The sequence below is a fragment of the Lineus longissimus genome, chromosome 4 (genome assembly GCF_910592395.1).
Source record: "Lineus longissimus chromosome 4, tnLinLong1.2, whole genome shotgun sequence".
In the NCBI taxonomy this organism is placed as follows: Eukaryota; Metazoa; Nemertea; class Pilidiophora; order Heteronemertea; family Lineidae; genus Lineus; species Lineus longissimus.
Genome location: NC_088311.1, coordinates 23,843,370 through 23,866,567, shown reverse-complemented (window position 1 = coordinate 23,866,567; position 23,198 = coordinate 23,843,370). Strand labels below are relative to the sequence as shown.

The 23,198-nt window shown below is 42.2% G+C and overlaps 1 protein-coding gene across 9 annotated transcripts in view; it reads right to left on the bottom strand.

Moving 5' to 3' along the window:
* LOC135486970 (phospholipid-transporting ATPase ABCA1-like) overlaps window positions 1–21,155 on the bottom strand; it is a 41,190-nt gene extending 20,035 nt beyond the window's left edge. For 7 of the 9 annotated variants that reach the window (XM_064770190.1, XM_064770193.1, XM_064770186.1 and 4 more), the window contains exons 1-33: window positions 20,997–21,121; window positions 20,476–20,622; window positions 20,107–20,200; window positions 16,910–17,051; window positions 16,157–16,290; window positions 15,775–15,902; window positions 15,257–15,541; window positions 14,982–15,068; window positions 14,275–14,563; window positions 13,876–14,015; window positions 13,492–13,605; window positions 12,782–12,952; window positions 12,042–12,135; window positions 11,651–11,768; window positions 11,149–11,325; window positions 9,282–9,504; window positions 8,669–8,890; window positions 6,609–6,813; window positions 6,231–6,347; window positions 5,906–6,083; window positions 5,439–5,570; window positions 5,149–5,288; window positions 4,784–4,921; window positions 4,306–4,547; window positions 3,754–4,050; window positions 3,438–3,522; window positions 3,041–3,166; window positions 2,066–2,226; window positions 1,767–1,903; window positions 1,499–1,603; window positions 941–1,192; window positions 447–630; window positions 7–176 (exon numbers count right to left, since the gene is read on the bottom strand). In XM_064770190.1, coding sequence (XP_064626260.1) covers window positions 7–176; window positions 447–630; window positions 941–1,192; window positions 1,499–1,603; window positions 1,767–1,903; window positions 2,066–2,226; window positions 3,041–3,166; window positions 3,438–3,522; window positions 3,754–4,050; window positions 4,306–4,547; window positions 4,784–4,921; window positions 5,149–5,288; window positions 5,439–5,570; window positions 5,906–6,083; window positions 6,231–6,347; window positions 6,609–6,813; window positions 8,669–8,890; window positions 9,282–9,504; window positions 11,149–11,325; window positions 11,651–11,768; window positions 12,042–12,135; window positions 12,782–12,952; window positions 13,492–13,605; window positions 13,876–14,015; window positions 14,275–14,563; window positions 14,982–15,068; window positions 15,257–15,541; window positions 15,775–15,902; window positions 16,157–16,290; window positions 16,910–17,051; window positions 20,107–20,200; window positions 20,476–20,541 — 5,153 coding nt within the window. In that variant the 5' untranslated portion in view covers window positions 20,542–20,622; window positions 20,997–21,121. Of the gene's footprint in view, window positions 1–6; window positions 177–446; window positions 631–940; window positions 1,193–1,498; window positions 1,604–1,766; window positions 1,904–2,065; window positions 2,227–3,040; window positions 3,167–3,437; window positions 3,523–3,753; window positions 4,051–4,305; window positions 4,548–4,783; window positions 4,922–5,148; window positions 5,289–5,438; window positions 5,571–5,905; window positions 6,084–6,230; window positions 6,348–6,608; window positions 6,814–8,668; window positions 8,891–9,281; window positions 9,505–10,665; window positions 10,843–11,148; window positions 11,326–11,650; window positions 11,769–12,041; window positions 12,136–12,781; window positions 12,953–13,491; window positions 13,606–13,875; window positions 14,016–14,274; window positions 14,564–14,981; window positions 15,069–15,256; window positions 15,542–15,774; window positions 15,903–16,156; window positions 16,291–16,909; window positions 17,052–20,106; window positions 20,201–20,475; window positions 20,623–20,996 lie in introns of all 9 variants that reach the window. The other 2 variants (XM_064770187.1, XM_064770188.1) reach the window with 2 other exon arrangements.
* Window positions 21,156–23,198: the final 2,043 nt, after the last annotated feature.

Here is a 23,198-nt window from a genome sequence, read left to right as displayed (position 1 = left end):
ACTTACGCTGTTTCACCGATCAGTTGCGACTTGGTCAGGTTCAGGGGATGCTGGATGAGGGTGATTCCCGCCTTATTCGGGTCCATCCCTTTGGGTAGGTTCGAACGCAGGGCAATGTTGTTGATGCCATTTGCATACGCAATGAAGGAGATGTAGCCCTTGTTGTTGAACCAAACCTAAAGGCGAGAATGGTTAGTGAATACTTTTGAATGAAATCAAGACTTGATTCACAGACACCTGGATGGTTGTAACTTATTTCTGGTCAATTCATTCTTGAACAAATTACTGTCCTGCACCCAAGTAAAGTTGAACTCCTGTGAAAGGCTGGCAACAGCAGACCAATGATTCTAAATGACCATCACACAAGATGTGGCATAGAGTGCAGGCATTAACTGAGCTTGGGATTATAACTTCAACCTCACACGTGTCATCCTCAAATCACTGACCTTGGTGGCATTCCTGTAATCAAAGTTGTAGATGAATCTGTCGAGGTCATCCCAGAAGTCATTGCTTCCATCCATTACTGGCTTGCCATTGTTAAATGCCAACGAGATTCTCTCTAGGCTCTTCTGGAGGGTAGAGGAGTTATCTTTGGCCAGGGCGTTAACTTCGAAGGAGTACCCACCGTAGCTGTAGTGAAACAACATTACAGTGGAATAAAATAACTGTGTGGATCTGTGGGGTGTGTGGCTTGTGGTGTCACAGTCACATTCCTTGGGGTGAATCTCCTTATCAGTGATTGCAATGTCCTCTGAACAAGACTCAGCATGATTCCGCATACTCACTGCCGGTGCCAGGGCAAGTAAAATACCTTATTCAAGTGAGTAAACCGGGATTGACTTCTCCTCCCGGATAGAGTCACTATAAACCCTTATTTACACGAAACAATGACATCACCCCATGCTCAATGCTCTCAAGATTGAACAATAAGGTATCTTACCGTTGTTTGATATACGATTTCATGGTCTTGGTGATCCAGTCCGAGATGTTTCTTCCAGTCATGTTGTAGATGGTGTCCGTGTTTTGATGGAGACGCTTGGATGGTTCCGGCCCTCCTGCCCCAGCTGGGCACTGCTGGTAGCCAGTACTACAATCACAGTTAGGCGAGTCTATGGAAAGGTTCCCAGTCATAAGCGGCTGTGCAGAGAATTGGTACTTGGTTTTGTCTTGAAGTGGTCGGCAGGGAAAGCCGCTGAAAACATGATTGTCCAATTTTAGAGTAAAAAGTACAATCAGAGGTGATGCTTTATAGTGAGAGTGACAGGTGAGTTGTAGGCAGTGACCAAGCGAATCACTCCGATGATTCTGATTGGCTGCCTCATTATAATGGCAGCGTCTCGCATCGAAACGGCAGTTAGTGTTCGAGAGTGAAGAGATCAAGCAGGTGATGACCAGCGCCAGGAATTCAGCAAGGTGTCTTGCATTTAACATGGTTTATAATGACAGATGATCCACCTTACACAAACACAAACTAATTTGGTAACTGAAGAATACTTACTCAATTTGATGAACATCAGGGTCGAGACATCTTGTTCCCAGTCCGTTTTTCGATAACAAATGATTAACGTATTTGTCGGCAAAGTCTCCAGGTGGCGCGTCATTGCTGTAAAGCAAGAGATAAGGGACTAAATGACCCATCAGGACAGGTAATGTGGTACAACTGTCGATATTAGTCGCAGATTACATGAAAATAATATGCCAGCAAAAATGTGGTGATTCACAGTATCTGACACTGTGAGAGCATACACAAGAGAAATCCTGTTTACCTGAAAAACATCTTCAAGTTTCCATCTTTCGGAGTCATGAGCCAGGGGTGTACTTCCATTGGTGGGTCAGGGGTCAGCGGGGGCGTTATCAGGGCAAAGATCATGGCCAGGAGCACGAACGCAGCTGGCAGGATAATCTGAAAAACGATGATGAGGATTACAACTCAGTTACCAAGACCAAGTTTAGTGCAGCGCGTGGCCTCCCACCTACTTAAATTCATAATGTATTCATGACATCACGACCTCTTCATACTTTTGGTGAGTGATAGGTCAGAAAATTCAGTGTCAACGTTACCTACCTCAGCGACGAATCCCTTCTTGCTCCTGCGGACATGATGGAACCTCTTGATGAAGAGCGCCTTCAGTTCCCGGCACAACATGCTGAAGCCGGGAGCAACCTTGTATGACCCAGCACCATTACAATCACCAGGCTCACTGATCGGCATCGATATGACAGAATCTGAAACCATCAAACTTTATCGTCATGGGTATGCAATATGTCGTCACAATAAAATAACTCAGTTATTTCAAGGTTGTGGAATATTGTCTCGTAACAACAGCAGTTAGTAAGATTAACTTGCTTTACAAATAGTGTGCTGAATCATTGCAACAATTTTGAGAAAGTTTCTCAGTCTTTATAGGAATCCAACAAAATAAAATGACCATTTGTGTGGAGACAATGACAAACATTCATGCACAGAGTGTAGTACGGGGAACAGAAGATAGAAGTTGGAATCACTTGGGTGAGAAAAAAACATAAAACAGACACTGTGACAAAACGAGTACCTCTCCCATCAGACAATCCTTTTCCATTCTTCACATATTTCTTGGCTAGTATTGGAAATGACATGGGATATTGTATTAGGCTAGGTTTACATAGAGTTCATGTTATCACTTGCAACATGTCATTTTAAAACGAGTCATTTCTAAAGAGTGGGCTACATATGATGTCATTTTCTCATTTGTTCCAGTCATGGTCTTCTCAGTGGTTTTTTGTTCCTGGGACCTTACTCTTTCAAAAGGCCTTGGAGCACCCTTGATTCTGCTTACCCTAGACAACCACCAATTAGCCTACTTTCTAAAGTTTCCTTTAGCCAAAAAACTTAACTTTTTTTGCTAATAGTACTGGCAGTGCACACCTAATGGACCAGAGCCTGGTGAATGATTTGCTGTGGCCAGCAGAGAGGCGTATACTTTTGCATTACCAGCAATCCACAATCGAGTTCACAACCGGAACTTGCGTGCAAATGATCTCAGAGATGTGGTAAACTTACCCGTATCATCCAGATTTCCGTTGATCAGATCCTGCTTGTCCGTTGCCGCAGAGGTGAACCCTCCGGTGATCCCAAGTTTCTTTCGCCTGAAGCTCAACCTCGACACAGGACGTGGATACTTGCCACCTGAAAATTAGATATATCAATACACATATGTCGCTTTAGCTGTCTGAAGCCAGGTGTCAGGATTCACAAGTCTCGTCTTAGTAGAAATACTACAAAGCAATCTAAACTAATGGGGGCTTCTTTCATAAGGACTAACAGCCTACAGACACTCAATCTCATACCCAAAACTATTACATCTGTCAATGATTAAAACATCAATGAGATGTAGTTCTGCGTAAGAAATAATGACGGCATGTTGGCTTAGTTACGATATCAGGTAGTTCTCACGTACCATCATATTCTTGTTCCAGCTTCTGACGAGCCTTCTCATCTTTGTCATCAGTTTCTTCACCCTCCTCAGCGACTTTCAGGAAAACCTTCAAATCAACAGGAATGGATCAGAATCAAAAGTGCTCTAATTTCACCGATCGAAGACCACTTTGTTAATCATTGCAAAAACACAAAGACATTGGACTTGACCATTGGACAGCTTGGTGCTGAGGTTGACAGAAATCACAAATGATGCAGGCCAATCGACCCGTCTGGTAAAGGATCGTTATTTGACTGTCGAATGCTGCCAAATAAACATATGATTCAAAGCGTCTCACCTCTTCCAAACTCGTGTCAGAGATGCCGTAACTAGATATCCCAAGTTCATCCAAGTCTTGGTCAAGATTGGAGAAAAGGCGTGCAAACTCTCCAGACTTGACACCCTCCTCGGGTAACTGGAACATCAACTCGGTTCCAATATTCTCCACCAAAACAGCACCTGTGACGTAATTCTGGACGTATTTCGTGACGTAGGCTTCATTGCATGCACTAACGCTGATGCCATCATCAGGTGGTAGCTTGTTAAATGGAAGCTTGGCATCACCATTTCCAATGCCAGCGGCCTCATCTTCAAGCTGCAGGAGAAAAACATCACAATTTAGACTGCAATATTACTGAAATCCTAGCAAATATGCACCTCCAACTGCCGCAACTCAATTGGTCATTCCAAGATGTCACTGGAGAACCATGTTGAAAGTAGCTACCCAGCACAAATCTCTGTGATGACAATTTATGGTGGTCAGAGCCAGCCTGAAAGAATTGTATACAAAATAGCCCAAAGTTTATAAAAGGTTGTGTTCTCATCACTCGGCTCATGACGCAATAACTACCTGAATATCCCTGATTGTCCTAGCAGACGAGGGCCGGCTGTTCGTAGCGATGGAACTAGCCTCTGTCCTCGCTCTGCTCTCATCCTGCTTGGACATGGTCAGGTAGTAGCCACTTCCATATCGTGCTTTCAGAAAGAGGCTGGAGCCACAGCAGCGGAGCTTTCCATCTGCGATGATGGCGATGCGGTCTCCCAAGGTGTCAGCCTCGTCCATGTGATGGGTGGAGAGAATGATTGTACGGCCTAAGAAGTAAAGGATAGAATGGTAAAGCCACCTTTGGAATTTTAACCACTTCACTGAGGCGGACTGAACTTCCAGTCCTACTGTACTACGATGCATGACACAATGCATAGAGTTGCATAGAGCAGCCAACCGCATAACATCTGGGGAATAAGTCACAGATCACGATTTCATAACCAACAGGTAGTAATCAGCTGGGAATTGTCTGAGATTCCTCTGGACTAGGTTGACCTCTTACCCTTCCTGTACTTGAGCAGCAAGTCCCAGATGGCTCGCCTGGCATAGGGATCCACGCCAGCTGTTGGCTCATCCAGAATGACACAGCGAGATCCGGCAACAAATGCTATGGCAACAGATAGCTTTCTCTTCATCCCACCTGAAAAAAGATGTGTTTGAAATTATAGCTAAAGTTCATGCTTGGAGGACGTGCCAGAAAACCGAAATCTGTCTGTTCTGGTTCACGTACAAAACTCGCAATCCAAACATCAAGGGTAAAGCTTTGTTCTCTAAGGTTGACCTCATGAAGCAGCTCCAGATTACACAAGGAGAGCTCCTCAATTGGGCCAGTCGGAATGAAATCGGAAGACGTTTCTCCACCCTTACCAGAGAGTGATGACGTTGGCTCATTCTTCTTGTGAGGCAAGCCCACATCGTTGATCATTTGAGCGGCCTCTTTCCTGATACTCTCAGTATCCATTCCTTTCAACCGTCCATAGAACCACAGGTGCTCTTCAACAGTGAGGCTAGAAAATGAATGGAGAGAACTCGTCGATAACACACATTATCAAAACATGACTCAAGATGTCATTCCAACCGCCTGCCAGAGTCCCATATTTAAACAAGCAACAGAATGGAAGTTACAACTGCGACATAAGTTTGGTGATTTGACTCACCTATCAAAGAGTACATTATACTGTGGACACATCCCCATACTTCTTCGGATCGAGTCCATCTCCGTGCGGATATCCTGGTTGTAGATGAAGGCTGTCCCTTCTGTCGGCGGGAACAGACCAGTCAGGATAGACCTGAGGCAAAATGAAGTGAGATCATTACACAAGTTAGGAAGGGGAGGAAGGGGAAGACACAGTACGCGATGGGAGGAGGCTGTAAAGAGGGACGTGTGAGCCACTGGAACTGACAGGAATATCCCAACCTTCTCAACTGACCGAAGTTGTTGGGCAACAGCGGTTACTCTGGAGGAAACATGGTCACCTTAATAGTTATCTAATGATGATAACACAAGTGTTACCATCAAACTACAGTGCTCAACTCAGTGCTTTCTAATGAAAATGTCACAAGAATATGTTTCAATAACTTCTAAAGATATCATGGAAAGTGCAAGGGAGATGACTCTGCTTACATGGTTGTCGTTTTCCCAGCTCCGTTGTGACCCAAGAATGAGGTGATTTGGTCCTCGTAGAAGTTCAAGGTCAAGCCATCAACAGCTGTCTTTTTCCCACGCTTGAACACCTTCCTTAATTTCCTAATCGCCAGGCCGAGGGTTAAGTTGTTGGGCTCCATCTCGAATTCATCTGTACCTGAAAATAAACTTCAATATTTAGTAATATTCATCACATCTGTCAGTGAAGACACATGGACAGAAACCTTCGGTTTGCGTCTACAGTTGGCACATTTTTTTGTCTTGAGCGATTGTCCACAAGAATTGACAAAGATGGTATACTCACTTCCCATTTCCATCTCATTTCGCACATTGATGTCGATGTTTTCCTTGTTAGCAGCCGAGCCACACCAGTAGTAGCTAGTGAAGGGGAAATACCATGGACGGGGTACACCATACTGGCCTGCAAGAGTCAAACAATAAAGAACAAAAGTGGCAGAAGCCGAACATCTTGCTGGCATTGCTGACTACAGGAGACGAGAACCGGTAATATGCCAAAGCACTTGCGAGTTAAATGTGAATCAAATAGGAGTGCTATACAAATGCTGAACAGTATTACTATTATCAAATCCACAACCTTTCTTCAATAGGGCCGACTATTCCACCACAAGAGCATGGAGCCACTGGGGAAATAAACTATGGATAGAACTCATGGTAAACTCACCAGGGAAAACAGCTTCGATGTACCAGGTTAGGATCCAGTAAATGAGTGCGTCGGCAAACATCATGATGATACACTGCATCATGTTGAAGTGGTCATCTGGTATCGGGCTGACTGCAAAGTTGTGCCATTGGATTCCCACTCCTTGTTCTTCATAGCGGGCTATGTAACTACAGCCGAATCCAAACGCCACATTGGACAGGAGGCACTGGAATCGATATATGTTGTAAAACTTGTATTATAGTCCCCGAAAAGGAACTCGGATAGCAGATATGTATGGCAAGCCGTTTGCTTCAAAAAGTCGAAATGATTTTTTTTCTAGTCGCAATGATTTTTTTCAAGTCAAGAAAAAAAATTTGAAATAAATTTTTTTTTCAAGTCGAGATATTTATTTTTCTTCTCATTTAACTTATTGAAGTTAAATCAATTAATAAAAATTTCACTGCGAGAAAAAAATGATTATAAAAATTAAAATAGTGTTTGTAAAATATGATAATGATACATAATAAATACCGAAATAGTGTCGAAAGTAAAAATTTCATATTCGAGTAAAAATTTCATACTCGAGAAAATAATCAGTCGAGCGCTACAAAAATAAAGTCGAACATTATGACGTCATCAGTTTTTGTGTACATTGCGCGCGCCGCCTAATTCAACACCTGGCCAGCCGCGATCAGGCCCGTGTGTCGTGTTATTCTGCAAACCCTCTATCGCGTGCAATACCTGATCGTTAGTGCTGTGCATAGGCACCAAGACCTCCGCAAAATCTTCTGCCAAAACGGAACCGGTGTAATGTTTTTGAGTGTTTCTGTTTTTGAGTGTTTCCCCTCATTGTTTGGGAACGCTCAAAAATAGATTGACAAGTTTTTCTGTGTATCCCCCCTATTGAAAAGTCGTGGTCTCTCTAGCTGCCTATTGTTTGGAAACACTGACACATGGGGAACAACCACAGATGTTACACCGGCACCGAAGTGATCGCATGCACGTATATACAGCGCACTCAGAATTCCTAGAATGTCATCTAGTAGCCTGGAACAGTTCTCTAGTTTGTTTTGATCTAATGATTGTCTGGCCCTTTCAGATCGCCGGACCATAGCGGGACACTGACGCAGACACTCGGCAATGTCAACAACATCGCCTCCCGCTATCTTGCATACTGTATAGACTGGTCCCCTGCTATGTATATATGTGGGCATTAGAATGCGAAGTCAGCAAGAGAACGGTTGGGGACGAGTCTACATACTGTACACGAAAAGTGATGACGTCATAATGTTCGACTTATTTTTTCTGTCTCGAATGTGTTTTTTTTTGTTGAATAGGAAATTAGTCATTTACAATAAATTTTTATCGACTTGAAAAAAAATTTAAAAGAATTAGAAAAATAATCAACTGATAAGTTGTATATAAAAAAATTAATGAAAAAAACTTTTTTTTTTACTTAAAAAAAAAATATGTATATATATTTAAAAAGTCGACTTAAAAAAAAACAAACTTGTAGAATTGAAAAAAAATGTGTAAACTTGAAAATACTAATCTCAACTTTTTGAAGAAATTTCTTGACTTGAAATATTTTTTCTTGACTTGAAAAAAAAATCTCGACTTGAAAAAAATCATCTCGACTTTTTGAAGCAAACGGCTTGCCATAGATATGGGCCTTATTTTTCTTCCAATGACCAACACAACAATGACGAGAGTTATCTATTTCCAAGTCTATATCTCAGTCAACCCTCCACACTGTCATGCATCATACATTTTGAAGATAACTTTCTGGAAAATGAATCAATCACAAAAAACTCTTTTTCAAGAATTTTGCCAAACAACCTCATTTCACCAGGGTAAGTCCTAAATGAGGAAGGATAGAGTACCAGTGCAGTAGGAATAGTCTAACTCTAATAACTGTATGCCAACATCTTAATATTCATCATAAAAGGTGCTGTAACTACAGCTGAATGTGACATGTCCATCAAGGTTCATTCCCCGGAGGCACTGTGTTATTGTGTCCATGCAAGCAAGGCCATTTCCCCTGGGAAATACTCAGACGTTAAGTGTTGTTCGCTACTTACTCCTGTCGCCTTCTGGGACATGGTCATAATCTCCTCCCACTGAAACATGAGCGGGTACGGTAGATACAGCGTAAAGTAGATGATTCCCGCACACACGGCCGCCAGGTTGGCTCGCGAGAAGAAACAACTCAACAGGAAACACTGCATTATCGTCGCTACCGTAAAAGCGAAGAAGAAAAAGAACAGCAGGGACGGGTCGGAGAACTTCAGGACTTTGCCAAACTGAAATAAAACCAGAGAAGATATTGTAACCCCATCAGCAATGGACACAACACAAACTTTGCAACAAAGAAACCTGCCCCCCAAAGACTGGGAAAAATGACGGTCAATGTTTTTTGTTAGCGTTGCGCCCGACGCACCTGTTCAGAAAGCCTTGGACTTTGCTTTGACAGGTTCCCAAGTCTACCAGCCTCACGGCACTGTATGAACCTGCTAGGCACCGTACACTATGATCTCAGCTAGTCTCGACTCAGCCCTGATGTACAGCACATGATTGAAGGCTTGACAGTAGCTTTGGGTTGTTACTGACTATCGCAGCTGCAAAGGCTTTCAATAGCAATACAAAAGCGTCGGGAAAAAACTTGGATCAGGATCATACGAAAACCTAACCAACCTTTAGAACTCCAAGCAACAAGATGACACTGATGAGCATCATGACGAAGCAGTTGATGAACCAGGCGACCCAGTGGACCGCCTCACCCAGGCCCATAACCTTCATCACTTCCTTCAAGCGTTTCTCCTTCTCGTAGACAATGCCCTTAACGATCATCGCAGCGGTGTAGACCCACGCCAACACCATGAACATCGGGATGCTACTTGAGATAGCCTTGGTGAACCTGCCGTGGTGAAAAAATGACGGTCTGTTAACATATATCAACAAGATTTTCAAGGCTTGTCACAACTTTGACAATTATTCCTTGAGCATGATTTGTGATTTATAGCTGACTACCAATGGTCTTTAAGCGATCTCCTTACAATAATTATATAGAACAGAGAGAGTGTCTTTAACAGAGATAGTGTTTTTTACAGAGAGAATGTCCAACCAGTTGATCAGTGCAAGAAACAGAGCTTAATATACCTGACCAGTCGAGACTTTTCAACGGTGTCAACAGCATGCACCATCAAGGGGAATGGTTTACATGCAGGTCCCTCAGTGCGCTAACTACTGATAGCAGTCGATTCTCAGGTGTTCTTCACAACTGTGCATATAAGATATCATGCAAGCAATTTACAAGCGATATAGAAATAGAGGAAGAAATAACTTGAGAAAACAAACCTGGTTATACGACTTATGTACTTACGTGTCATAGATATAACAAGGATAGGGAAATTGTTGAGCAAAGACACCCATTTGAACAGATTTCCCGGTGATTGCTTCAATCATACCGTGCTCAATCATATCTTGGATGTACGCAAATCCGTAAGTGAAATACTTTGTGTCAATCCCTGCCCTAGCTCTTGGACCTGGGGTCCACAATCTACAAGCACAAGCAAAGCAATGGCGGAGATAAGTCATGCAGCAAAGTAAAGCAGACGTCACCCATACAGCGAAGCAGACGTTCATGCACCAGGAACAGACAACACCAAACTCACTTGGAATGATTAAAACCTAGCAACCGCAACTCAAAATTAGAAAATTACGAAGAAATTTTCCGATTAAAGTTTGTTGTTCATCAGGTTAGGCATCACCGGCAGGAAGTGACATCAGGCCACGCACATGCGCCACCCTTAGAATCTTAGCAGATGGTGTCGCATCCAATCTCCAATACTTTACTGTCAGCCACTTGGCAAGTATAGTCTACTCACTAAGCTTGTTCCTGGGTGAAACTTGCATGTTACTGAGGTGTCCCTAATGAGTCCAGTGAAAATGTCCAATTTATTGCCTCTTTCACACCACGTTCAAATAACAAATTTTGAGTTGCGATTTAGGGTTAAATCTATCCCAGGCCTCGATACTAACAGCAGATGAATACATGTATTCATAGCACCTGACTCACTTGTCATGAATATAACAAGGATAGGGAAATTGTTGGCCATAGATTCCTATCTCAACGTCCTTCCCTGTAACAGACCGTATTATCCCGTGTTCGACCATGTCTTGAATGTATGCAAAGCCATACGTGAAATATTTGGTGTCAATCCCACCCCGAGCTCTGGGACCTGGACTGTACAATCTAGAAGCATAGTATGAGGGTTAGGTGGACACAGGCCAAGTTATTTCTGTACAACAGTTCTGCTCAAAGGAAACATTCCCTGTTGCACGCAACACTACATGTATATGTATATGTAGTGTTGCACAGAACAAGAGATGTCACTTCAGCACATTAGGGTCCCTATAATTAAAGGGCAGGTACAAATCTACTGAAAGCGTTATCAGTGTCAGATTAGGCTTGAGTTATCAGTGGCCTTGATCTAAAACTGGGCGGTTAAGTTATCTCAAAGCATGTACAGTGTGCAACTCATTGTACTGAATGCCTCACGTGTCATAGATGTAACACGGATAGGGGAATTGCTGGGCATATATCCCCATCTCGACATCCTTCTCAGTGACAGCACGGACAAATCCGTGTTCAATCATGTCCTGGATGTACGCAAATCCATAAGTGAAATAGCTCAAGTCAATTCGTGGGCTGTCTCTTGCGCCTGGCGTGTAGTACCTACAATCACATGCACTTCATTGAAGTTATCTTCTTTTATAAAAAATGCAGAAGAATTGTCGATAGTTTACATCCATCTACATCTTGTTTACAAACAAATGGACCCGTTTTTCCCATATGCATTGCAAAAAAGACTAAGAACTCATTCTGATCCTAACCAGGTTATCCTGAGCTTTGCGTGAACCACATCAATGCTTAGGGGGAGAGGCATAGCCTGTGGGTGCCATGCTTCCTTAAAACTTGGTTGATAAAAACTGATGAGTTGAATCTTGTAAATTTTCTTCCCAAATGTCCCAATTTCCTGTAATTGAATTTGTCAACAGACCTGTCTAGAACTTTGAAGTTTTCTGTGCCGTCCACCTTGTCCGTGTCCATCCTAATCTTGTATGAAATGTTACTCGGCACGGTCGATCCATTGGAGTTGCCCAAGTCAAAGATGATACCTGCAACGTGGGGAGTGGAAAGATACAGGGTGCCCCAGTAAATACAGCGACCAATTCTATGTTTTGTTCTTGTTTTTCTTCTTCTTGCCAAGTTTACAACTGTAAGTTACATGTTTAGATCAACACTGATTCAACTGCACTAATAAAAGCAAGTGTTTTCTAGAAATCTGACTTTTCTTGCATCATTTGACTGTGTTCACCAATGTCCATTTCTAAACAGGGTTTTTTCATATTGAATCTCACATTTCAAAGTATCACAAATGCAAGTCTTACCTCCCCAGTATTTATTACTCTCGATGTAATTGAGACTGGCATTGACGAGGCTCTGTTCGCTCTCGTGGGGTTCAAACTTGTTGTACTCAAAACACTGGAGAAAAAGACACCAGCAAGTTCAATGGGCAATATTATAAAGACTAGCAAATGCTTCTCATTCAATCTTGTACAAAAAGGCCAAGTGTAAGTATCAGTGTTGGACATGCTGGGTACCGACAGCAAAAAATCATGTGATTTGCATCAAGTCAGGCAGCGTTTATCAACGAACACATTGGAGCATTCTGAAATGTGGAATGATGAGAACTGAAAAGACGAATGCTGCCATGATTTTCTGTTAAAAAAGTGATTGCGGCAAATTTGTCATGCTACAGATAAAAAAATTTTCAAGTCCAAATATTTTTTTCACTTTTTTTTTCTGCACAAAATAAAGAAACATCATCAGTCCCAAAAAACTTTTTGCTTTGAAAATTTTTCAGAATTTTGAACTTTTCAACTCTGCAAGATGAAAAAATTTTCAAGTACAAGTATTTTTTTCACTTTTTTTTTCTGCTCAAAATGAAGAAACATCATCAACCCCAAACTACTTTTGACTTTGAAAATTTTTCAGAATTTTGAACTTTGAAAAAATTCAAATCTGAAGGATGAAAACATTTCTAAGTCCATGTAGATGCTTCAAGGGTTGAATCAATAACTCCAAAAGGTCTCTTATGTAACAATATGCTGTTAAATGCTGGACTCACCTGCAGGAAGTCATACAGCTGTTTCATGTACTTGTCCATGTAGCTAATCGAATCACGCCAGTCATACTTGTCCGGGTCTTTTGGACCGTTGTAGAGGTACCTGCTGTAGAAGGCACATCTCTCCTTGAGCTGGGCCTGCGGCACAAGCTGTTCACATTGTGAGAAGAAGGACTGGAAGAAACAATGCATATTCTGTTAGAAATCAACTCCCACCTCATATTCAGGATGCTTCAGATGTCCTTAAATCAAATGTCAGTTAAAGACCTGGCTGTACGCGAGGCACTTTGAGGGGGCAGCGCCTTGAGCACGATTTGTTCGGTGGAAAGGCGCCCCACACAAATTTTATAATGTATGTATGTATGTAGAAGAACAGAATGGTTGCGTACAAGAATCTTGTCAGCGCCAATATCAGCAAATTTGAGATGTTGGTATCAAATGACCAGTAAGTGACCATCTATCCATTGGATTAATGCATTGTGAATGGTGTACGTGTTCCGCATTGGATTTAGAATTTTGGCACCAAACACAATCTCAAAAAGCGAGTGACCTTTCCAGTGCATAAAACCAGCAAAGGCTTTTCATGAGTTTCAATCATGAAGAACTTTAGACTAGAGCTTGTGAAATCAACAGAGAAAACATTACTCTCCAGACTGAAAGCCTGGGTGTTTGTGGCACTCTAGAAAAGATTCTGGCTAAAACGTTAAACTCACCCTGACGATATCACCCTGGGGTCCATCCAAAGTCTTGTAGAGTGTTGGAGAGAAGTCCAACCAGTCTTTCGCAAGACGCATTAGGATCGAGAGCTCAGCAAAGGTACTGTTGGCCTGTGGAAAAAACAAAGCAATTCATACAATTATCACATTCGGTTTTGGTCTCCAGTCGTACACTGTATGACCCTCTTCCCACAAGCATGTCACGAAGTGTCCTCATGGTGGCCATCATTACTACACGTCAATGCTTTTCAAGACATCAAATTTATCAACATTCGCTTCTGGTTAGGTTCATCACTGGCAATCTAGAACATCTATATTGATGGCAGTTTGACGCTTCAATCCAACGACCTTCCGTCACCAAGAATTTATATACAGCCTTACCTGCTCAATAATCTTGCGAGTTGCAGGATTATCTGGGTAATACGGCAGTTTCCCGCGCACCAGGGGTTTTAACTCCCGCCATAGGATTCTAGTGACTTGGGTCTCCTCTGCAGTTTTGAAGAGGTCATTGCAAAAGGGAGCTGGAATGGAAAGTTCCAACGGGTGAAGGTCTTCCATGGTCCAATTTGAAAACCTATCATGAAGCTTTTGAGCATTGCTGCCTCCGGTCAATGTGGGAAGCGAATTTTCATAATTTTTATCATCTTTCTAATTAAAATTTCTTAGTTTTAGTCCTTACAAACTCCATGCTATTACATGTACCATCATAGAGTGTTTGCAATTCTCTTGTCCAGAAACTGGGTGAGCCGTGACATCAAAGGAGTATCCCTAAAAACTTACTGGTATCATTATCGTAAATGTACCCTGTGTACCCATCATCTTTTTCTTTCTCTCTTTCCTTTTTTGCCCTAGCTTCTTCATTCTCCTCCTCCTTCTTGGGGTTACTACCGGCACCGAACAACCCCATGCCACCCTTGGACTGGAAGATCTTGTTGCCTTCTCCGCAGAATATCGCGCTGATGTCCTGCATCAAGGTCGATGCATTCCTCTCCTGTGCCATATCCATCACGTCCCGGACGGTAGCATTGCCGTCTGATATCAGGTTGCTAAAGCTGTCGAGGTTATTGATCTGAAATAACACATGATTCTGCAACAGTTAGTTTCAGAAAGAAAATGTGCATACAAAGTCTGTTTCTGATTCCAACTTTTAAGGTTACGGTTCTCGTACATTTTGTGAGTGGCTGGTACTACATGCCTTTAGCCTAAAAATGGCAACATTCCACATTGCTGCCCTTAACAATCACTTGTTCTTGGTCATAGGTTGTCAGAATTATGCAAGGTGGGTGATCTTAGATACTTCTGACCTTCAAGTTACTCATGAAAGACTATACAGTGGCACCTCCCTTAGCGGACACCTCTCTATTAAGGACAGTCTCTCTATAAAGGACACTAGTTATGGTCCCAAAATTGGTTGTTTCCATTCAATTCAGGACACCTCTCTATTAAGGACAGCATATGAGAGTCCCAAGTTGAGATTTAGGACTTACATCATCCAGAATATTCCGCCATCTTCGATACGTCGAGTTGTTGAAATTGATGGGCTTGCCGGTATTATTCATGGCATATTCAGAGAGCTGGAATAAAGAATGCATAGAAGCTTGAAAATCATTTTTTTCATTTTGCAAATTCCTTAAAAAATGCTAAAAACCCAGAAGACATCTCAAAATCCACCTTTCAAATCTCAAAACCCTAAATTCAGCGTTTTGTAAAGGCAACTTCCATACCAGTTTTCCAATTTGTGGATTATCAGGGCCCTACTGACCTGCTCCATGACCTTCCAGAATCTGTACTGATCCTGAAAATCCTTCAGTAGTGTTGTGAGCTCATCCCTGGTAAGATTACACACTTGATCCTTCACCAATTCTGCCTCCGCAGTATTGCGATAGATGATGATTTGCTCAGTTTTGGACGTATTCGTTGCAGTATCGCATACAATTTCTCTAACATTCTCTTCGGACCAGTTGAATGTGCGGAGGTCTTGAAAGAGTTCGATTGCAGATATGTTTTGTAACGACGAGGCGTTTTGTCCGGTGATGTACTCTAGATACTGAAATTGGGAATAAATAATGTCTTGGTTAACTTTATTTTCTTAATTGTGGCAGGAACCAACAATCATAACAACCACAACAAAAATGATTCCAATAAAAATTGTGTGCGGGTCTAGGACAGTTCAGAAATCTATGACCAAACATTCCAGAACATTTCTGGTCATTTTGCAGCAGCATTTCATGCGTCAAAAATCAAATTGCCTACATTTACGCCTGGTATAATATTACTCACTGCTTGAGGGTCAAACTGTGCATTGAGAATATCATCCACCACAGCAGGCGTTAAGCTGATGTTCTGCTTGGCGATGGTCTGCTTCAGGTTCTCTGGATGTACAAACAGGCTGCCGATCTTAATGCCACCTGAAATGAATTTGGAGAGTAAAAAATATTAGGTCTTTTCAATAATGCTAAAGTGTTTTGGCGGTTACGGGAAGATCCAGAGGACGACATTAACCATCCCTTCCTATTTGAGAGATGGCAATTGCTATATGGAAGATAATCAGAGTCGGAGTAAGCTGCTGGGCCTGGGGGTCACCACACTCAAATGGGTGACTGATCACGTTATGCCCAGTAGTCTAGTCCTCATCCTGAGCCACTGTGTTTTAGCCACGTACCTTTGCTCGATCCATTGGTGATGACATTACCCATCGTCTCCAGCGTGTTGTAATCATCAATCAGATTAGTAATCTCTTCCACTTCCGAGCTATTTCCGAGTATATTCTCCACATCACGAAATAATCTCGAGATTCTAGAAGGTAAGCAGATTTGAAGTCAAATAGATAGAGGGCGTTTGTACTTATTTGGGTTATTTGTTCCTGATCCTATCCACCTTAAAGGGAACTGAAACCGCCAAGCCAGTTCGTATGACCTCGTTTTCATTTCCCGCATATCGGGTGATCAGAACGAGGCTAGAATGAAACATGGCGCCTAGCTGTCAATCATTGAGTGACGTCACTACTATGGAATTTACTACGAAAACTCATGAATGAAAGATCGCATGACTCACGTGATTCTCACATGATTCTCAATAATAACAAATTGAACTGCGCATGCTCGGGCACTGGGGGCGGAGCTACAAATCTGAACTCGAATAGGAAGTTGGAAGTTTGACTTTCTCGGGCGGTGAAAGTCGAAAAGTTGAATAAATCGCTCGGCGGTTCCAGTTCCCTTTAATCTTATGCAGTCGTGATACAGCTAAACTGTTATAAGCTGGGCTGCTGCTAATAAATATAGCCTGTTAGCTACAAAAAGTAACAATCACAACTTCATTGCATGCCTATAGCAAGTCTGTCATTAGTCTTATCACAAGCCAAACAGCATGAATGATGATGGCTCCTGACTAAAGGAGGTCAAATGATGAAACTTACAGCGAGTTGTTGAATGTATCTACCCTTCCTCTGAGCTCATCTTCTCTCACTGTCTTATGGCAAGTGTTGTTTGAATGGCAGATGATCCCCTGAAGGAATGGCCCAAGTCCTGCTGATGGCATAGGCTTCCCATCATAATGACCTGCAAGAGAGCAACGAGAAATTTAACTCAAGTTCGTCAATAAAGCGGTATGCTTTCACAACATGTAGTTTCAAATATCCATGTGCTGATCCTGAACAAGGTTGTTATGTTGCCAAATCCTGGATGTTCAGTTGGGCTTTTTCAGCTCGAAACAGAGGCATGCTTCTAAACATGAAATTAGTACACCAAATTCAAACCCAATGGTAATTATCTTCTATTGCATCATGAAACCTAACCACTGACTAGCTACCTATACCCCCAGCTTAACACTTTCACGGCCCAACCACGTAGACAGTTGTGGACCAAACCCCCTCTTCCAGGTTGTTAAATCTGCACTAGTGGCTTCACTTCAGGGAAAATAAGGAACTGAGACTATTTCTATGATGAAGTCCATTTGAAAGCCATCCTGGCTTTGGAATTCATTTTGGGGGAGGGGGCTGGAAAGGGGGCTGGAAAGGGGTCTTTTTTTCTTCATTTATTACACTTTACTGATAATGTCAATGACTCAGGTAATCTGCTACGATGTCTCCAACACACATATCCATATTTACCAGGTCAGTCAATTGTGAAATAAGGACACTTTATGTGAGAGTTGGGGTTTGTCCAGGGTTAGAAAATAGGCTTACGACTTGAAGTCAATAGGCATTTTTATACTGAGTCAGTGTCAGTGGTTCGGTGCACATTTCATTATATGTTTATGATCTAAAAAGAAGTTCTGATGACAGGGAGGCCTACTAATGAATAAATGGCTTTTGTTAATATATATAATGGCTTTAGAAATATTATTCTATATACTGCTGTTTGTCATACACTTTATGTGTGCATAATGATCAACATCATACCTCGTCAATTTGAAAAATTTCAATATCATACAAAAATCATGGAAAATACTTGAATAAAACATGTGAACACCACATGTGCAGGGGTGCCGAGCTAAGAAAGAGATTCAGAACGAGGCCCTCACTGTGCAAAATCAACCTTTGTGAGTGACCTTCAATGGATCCTACTGCTGGTAATTCATGCATCAATGGTCGGCCGATAAAACTTTGCAAATCAATAGGGATGGCACTAACGTGCCTGCCTACCATTGCCCACCAGGGCAGATAATGTCCTCCTCCTATGGGGGGTTGTGGGGGGGGGGGACGCTATCCTACGAGATTAAGAGAATGGTGTATGGAAGAACATGCCACTCCTTGGGGGTTATTACATGTAAATCACAAATATAACTTACAGTATCATCAAGAATACTAAATTCTTGGTATCACAGAGCATTAATCATTAACTTTGCCCACGCAATCATACAGTGACACGTACGTCTGCTACCGAAAAAATCAATCAGAAGTCGAACACTAATTAAGGTTACCAATTAGTCAAGGATGCTACTCTGAGGCACCTATTCCATAAGAGGTATACGGTATACTACACTATACGCGAACAATGGCTTCACAAAGGGTGCATGACCATGAAACTATTGTTCGCGTATAGTATAGTATAGGGTATAGCTCTATGGAATAGGTGCCTGAGGCATCAACTTACGCAAACCAATATCAGATTGAACATAATCAGCATGAAGCATGACGTGTCATGTTAAATCAGGATATGTTCAAAGAGTTTCTAACCAAACCAGTCATCGCTTGTTCATGACAGCTACTTGCAAATTTCAGAAAACTATCAAAAAAATATCAGGCCCTGCCTCAGAAAACTCTTTAGTAGGGATGCTGACTCCTGTTAATTTCTGCACAAGAAGAGCAGACAAACCCGAGACACGAGAAGATTTGAAGGGAGAGGAATCTGCTGTTGGCCCAACAAGGGGACCTTTGTGGTTAAACAGACAGCAGTCCTATAGCGCGCTAAAATGGCAGGTTTTACTGTCTACAGTTATGGCAAAGTTTGTAGTACCAATGCACCGACATATACCACTTGTTAGCCAATCATGCATAAACTTCCCTGTACGGCATTCATATTGTATACACCAGATTTGACACACTGCCAATATGACATCATATATGTCACTGCACAAAATTCTAAAGATTTTGCATTAAAATAATCCTTATTCAACTGTTTTATGCAAGGCTTTTCTATAAGGATATTCTCAAGACACATACTGAGAAATGACCTATATTTGTGACCCGCTCTACCAAAACTGGGCGCGTGTCGCATCTGAACTTGCCAGGTTGATACGGACTTGTTCTTCACTTCCCTATTGTAGACCTTTTGTGAAATGTGACCAAATCAGTTTGTAATAGATTTCACAAAAGGTCTACAATAGGGAAATGAACAACAAGTCCGTATCAACCTGTCAAGTTCAAATGCGACAAGCGCCTAGTTTTGGTAGAGCGAGTCACATTTTCTCCTGATGTAATATGGATCTGACCTCAAAGTAGCCACTGTAATGCTGGAACCTCCCGTCTCGATTGCAACAATGATGTTTTGTATGGTCTTACAGAAAATGCCATCCACTCTACTGAGTTCAAAATTGGACTGCGGTTGGAGGAAATTTGAGCACATAATGCCTTTACTCAAAGCATGGCAGCTGGCTGCCAGTGAATTCATGATCCTCTACCAAGTGTCGCTCGTAGCATACCAGATTATAAACGGATGCACTGAAGCACTTCAGTGGCATACTATGATCATACTATTATAACATGATTGAATCACGGTCCTCAGAACAGGAACCCAAACACTTTTAAGGAAGAAAAAGAAGACCAGAGCCAGAGGAGAATCCATGGCACAACACAGTTTTCAAACCTTGTCAGACTTTCTGTTTTAAAAGAGACTTCAGAAAGTTTTGGAGATTTTAGTTTCTTATCCTGTGCTGCTGAATGGACGCATTGCATTGTATATAAGAGTCAGCTGCGACATAGATCAACGCTCTTTTTGTCTGATTGAGTGCTTGGGCTGTTTTGGGAGTCCAAGACCTTTCTTCTGGCAACAGCACCAACTACATGTACAGTAGGGTATCAATTTTGGTCACTGGCCTTGTGACTTGGTGTTCAGACAGGCTCAAGGGACGAGGCATCAATTTCAGGCCACTCATGTATTGCTCTATACTTACATTCATGAATGTTTTCTTGCAATCCCCTCGTCTTAACCCAGGCAAGGATAAGAAACAGTAACAACGGCCACACGATCTCAACAGTCACTCGGCCCTGAAAAGAATTGTCGATATCTGATAAAGTACATTGTGTGAATTAAGGCAGTGAGATGTCTTATAGGCAGGTAATCGCTGCCGAGTCGAAACATAACTCATTCAGGTAGCTTGATAACGCATAAAAATGAAATGCATTAGGCTCTTGCAATATGAAACCCTCTACATGTTGTGCTCAAGGAGTAAATAAGGTCAGGTGAACTATACTACGCCTTCTTTTTTAAGGCGACTGGAGTCTTGTAGCCATTTTTTCATCTCATGCCTGACAATACTTACAGGTTGCCTCTTTCGCAACATGAAGTTTTTCCATAGCAGGATTCTTAGTTGGAGCCAGAAGCCCATGGTGGCAGAATCAAAGGCTAGGTGTGGCTGGTAAACTGACCAGCGGCAGAGAATCACAGGTCACTTGTCTGGGACGGTCTACTGAAAACAGAAATGAGAAATACTGGTATTTAAAGAACGAGTTTACAGTCCCCTGTCACGGACTAAAGGGTGAGGGACGAGGCTATACTACGCTGACGACTAGGCCTACTCTCTCTGCGTTGTCCAGAGTGTAATGAGCTGTCCAGCACAGGAAAAGATATACATTAACTGACAGCTGACTGTCAGTAGTGCATGCATGCAAGAGAAAACAGCTGATTCATCATCAGCATCTCACCATGACACTCACACACAACTTACAAAATTGACTGACAGTTGTTGCATGTCTTGTCAGTTTACATGTTAATTGTTATGTTGTTTTTACAGCACAGCTAGACCAAGACTGACACGGACAGTCACAGAGAGGCAAATCTTACCCAGTACCAGGCAGTTTTCATCAAATTTACAAAGAAAACATAATCTTGAATGATGGTCAACTCGTTCGTTACCACTCCAATAATCACCTTGTCATATCAAACCTCAAATGGACAGAAATGCAATCATTTACTGGGTAAAGTTGTGTAAATATGTAAATCACAAAGTTCACCATGGGGTCAAGGTCGAATATGTAGCCGTGACGTTCTGGGATTCCCCAAGGAATTCCTGACGCACGGGTCCGGCACGTACCAAAAATGCATGACATCGCCGAGTCGGTCCCGTTGCTTGGAAATAGTGGCTACCCACTGGACCACCCAACGGGACTTCTAGAACTTAAATATGCACACACCAGAGTTAGGCGTCGATTTTTATACATAAAATTAATTGGCGCATAAAGCCGCAAGTGCACAATAATGATCAAATTGTGTCATCTGTGAATAAAACAGGCAATCTTCATAGAAGAAATAAAGTTAAAATTTTTTGTCTCGCCGAATTCAACATACATAAACCAGCAGTTCATTTCGAAGAAAGATCGTGCCATGACAATGAATCAACAAAATAAAATCGTCGTCACCCGTGGGACCAATCTTGACACTAGAGGCGCTGCTAAGAAGCGCGCCAAATTTCGATTTTGTTGAGAGTCATCAAAATTTATGAAGAACCTTTTATATACTGTGATCAAGGAGTTTGGCCGCCAGGGATGAGTTCCATGCGGTCACATCAGATCCCGGGAATAGAGTGTCCGGGAGACAAACAGTTTACGTCACCATAATAAACTGTTACACTGGTGTGACGGATATAGTATATCCCCCCCCCCCCCGGAAAAAGAGCCCAGCCCCGTTTTTATGATATTCAATGACATGGTTCTATAGGGGCCATAACCGCCAACAGCTTGGAGAATAAAGTGCATCATACAATTCTTTGTTCCTCGGATTACGTCTTCCTGGACACTCAAACTTCTACACCGACATCAGATAACACGAGGGACTTGCCGGGCTGTAGTATCCCCCGGACATAGGCCTATAATAATTAAAGGCACGGCACTGTCGTTATAAACAAGTACCATTAACCTCTATGAGGCGGACCCATAATTTATTGGGTCAAATAGGTGTGATTGTTGCGGGTCTCCATGGAAACACGTTAACTACTTGGTAGAGACTCTGGACTAATCATCCTGAAGAGCATCCATCGGCGACCTTCTGTAAATATATTTGGTCCTTTCATACAAGAAAGTTTTATCAAATAGAACCTCCTTGATCCTATCTAGTCTCCCTTTAATGGCATCCTCGATTACCAGAGTATGTTCCTCCCCTTGCACATAGGGAGTTAACTGGGGACTCGATTATAGTACCGAGTGAAAGGCAATGAAACTCAGGAAGCATAGAGGACGTAATGGGACACATTATGATGCGACTGACTTAATGTGACATTGTCTTTAAGGCGGTCATCACGTTTTCTGAGTTTGTTCAGATGTCATAATACACCATCATGATGTTATCTTGCTTAAGTACATGTATGTTAAAATGGTAAATCTGTTAGATGGATTTTAAACTTTTTCTGACAGAAAATGTCATTAAAAAAACCCAAAAAGTGCTGGATGGCGCCGGAGGTTTCAGCAGATTCTCACCCGCGACGGGGCTCGAACCAGCGTAACAGAACGAAAGTCTGGGTTTAGTAGTCACTAATGCGAAGTAACCACCTAGCTAGGCCAGCACATCCAGCTCTGAGTTAAAAACCTATATATACCTCTGCTCTGGGAATTTGCCAAGCGATCGATACCCTCGCAACTATACAACATACACTGCAAGCAGTAGCCTAGTTCCAAACTTTGACGGAAGGTGTTGTGTGCAATGAATTATAGCCTCCCATGATTGTTGGCGATGAAAAGGACAACGATCCTGGACAACAACATGGCATGAAATCACGTGGAATGATGTCATAACTTCCGCTTTTGGCTAGACTGACATGTTTCACTGATTTCGCTGTAAACGCCGCCTCCCTTTCCATCCACGTTCCCTTTTTCTTACTCATGTGACACAGGATTCGTTTAACTCCTTGTATAGCATGAAGGCAAATATCGAGAAATCACCCTGCTCGGCTAAATCTGGGGACAATATTCGCATACCTAACACGACCTTTTAGAATATCTTCTTGATACAATTCGCCCTGATTGCACTACCTCAATCAAATATATATCAGAA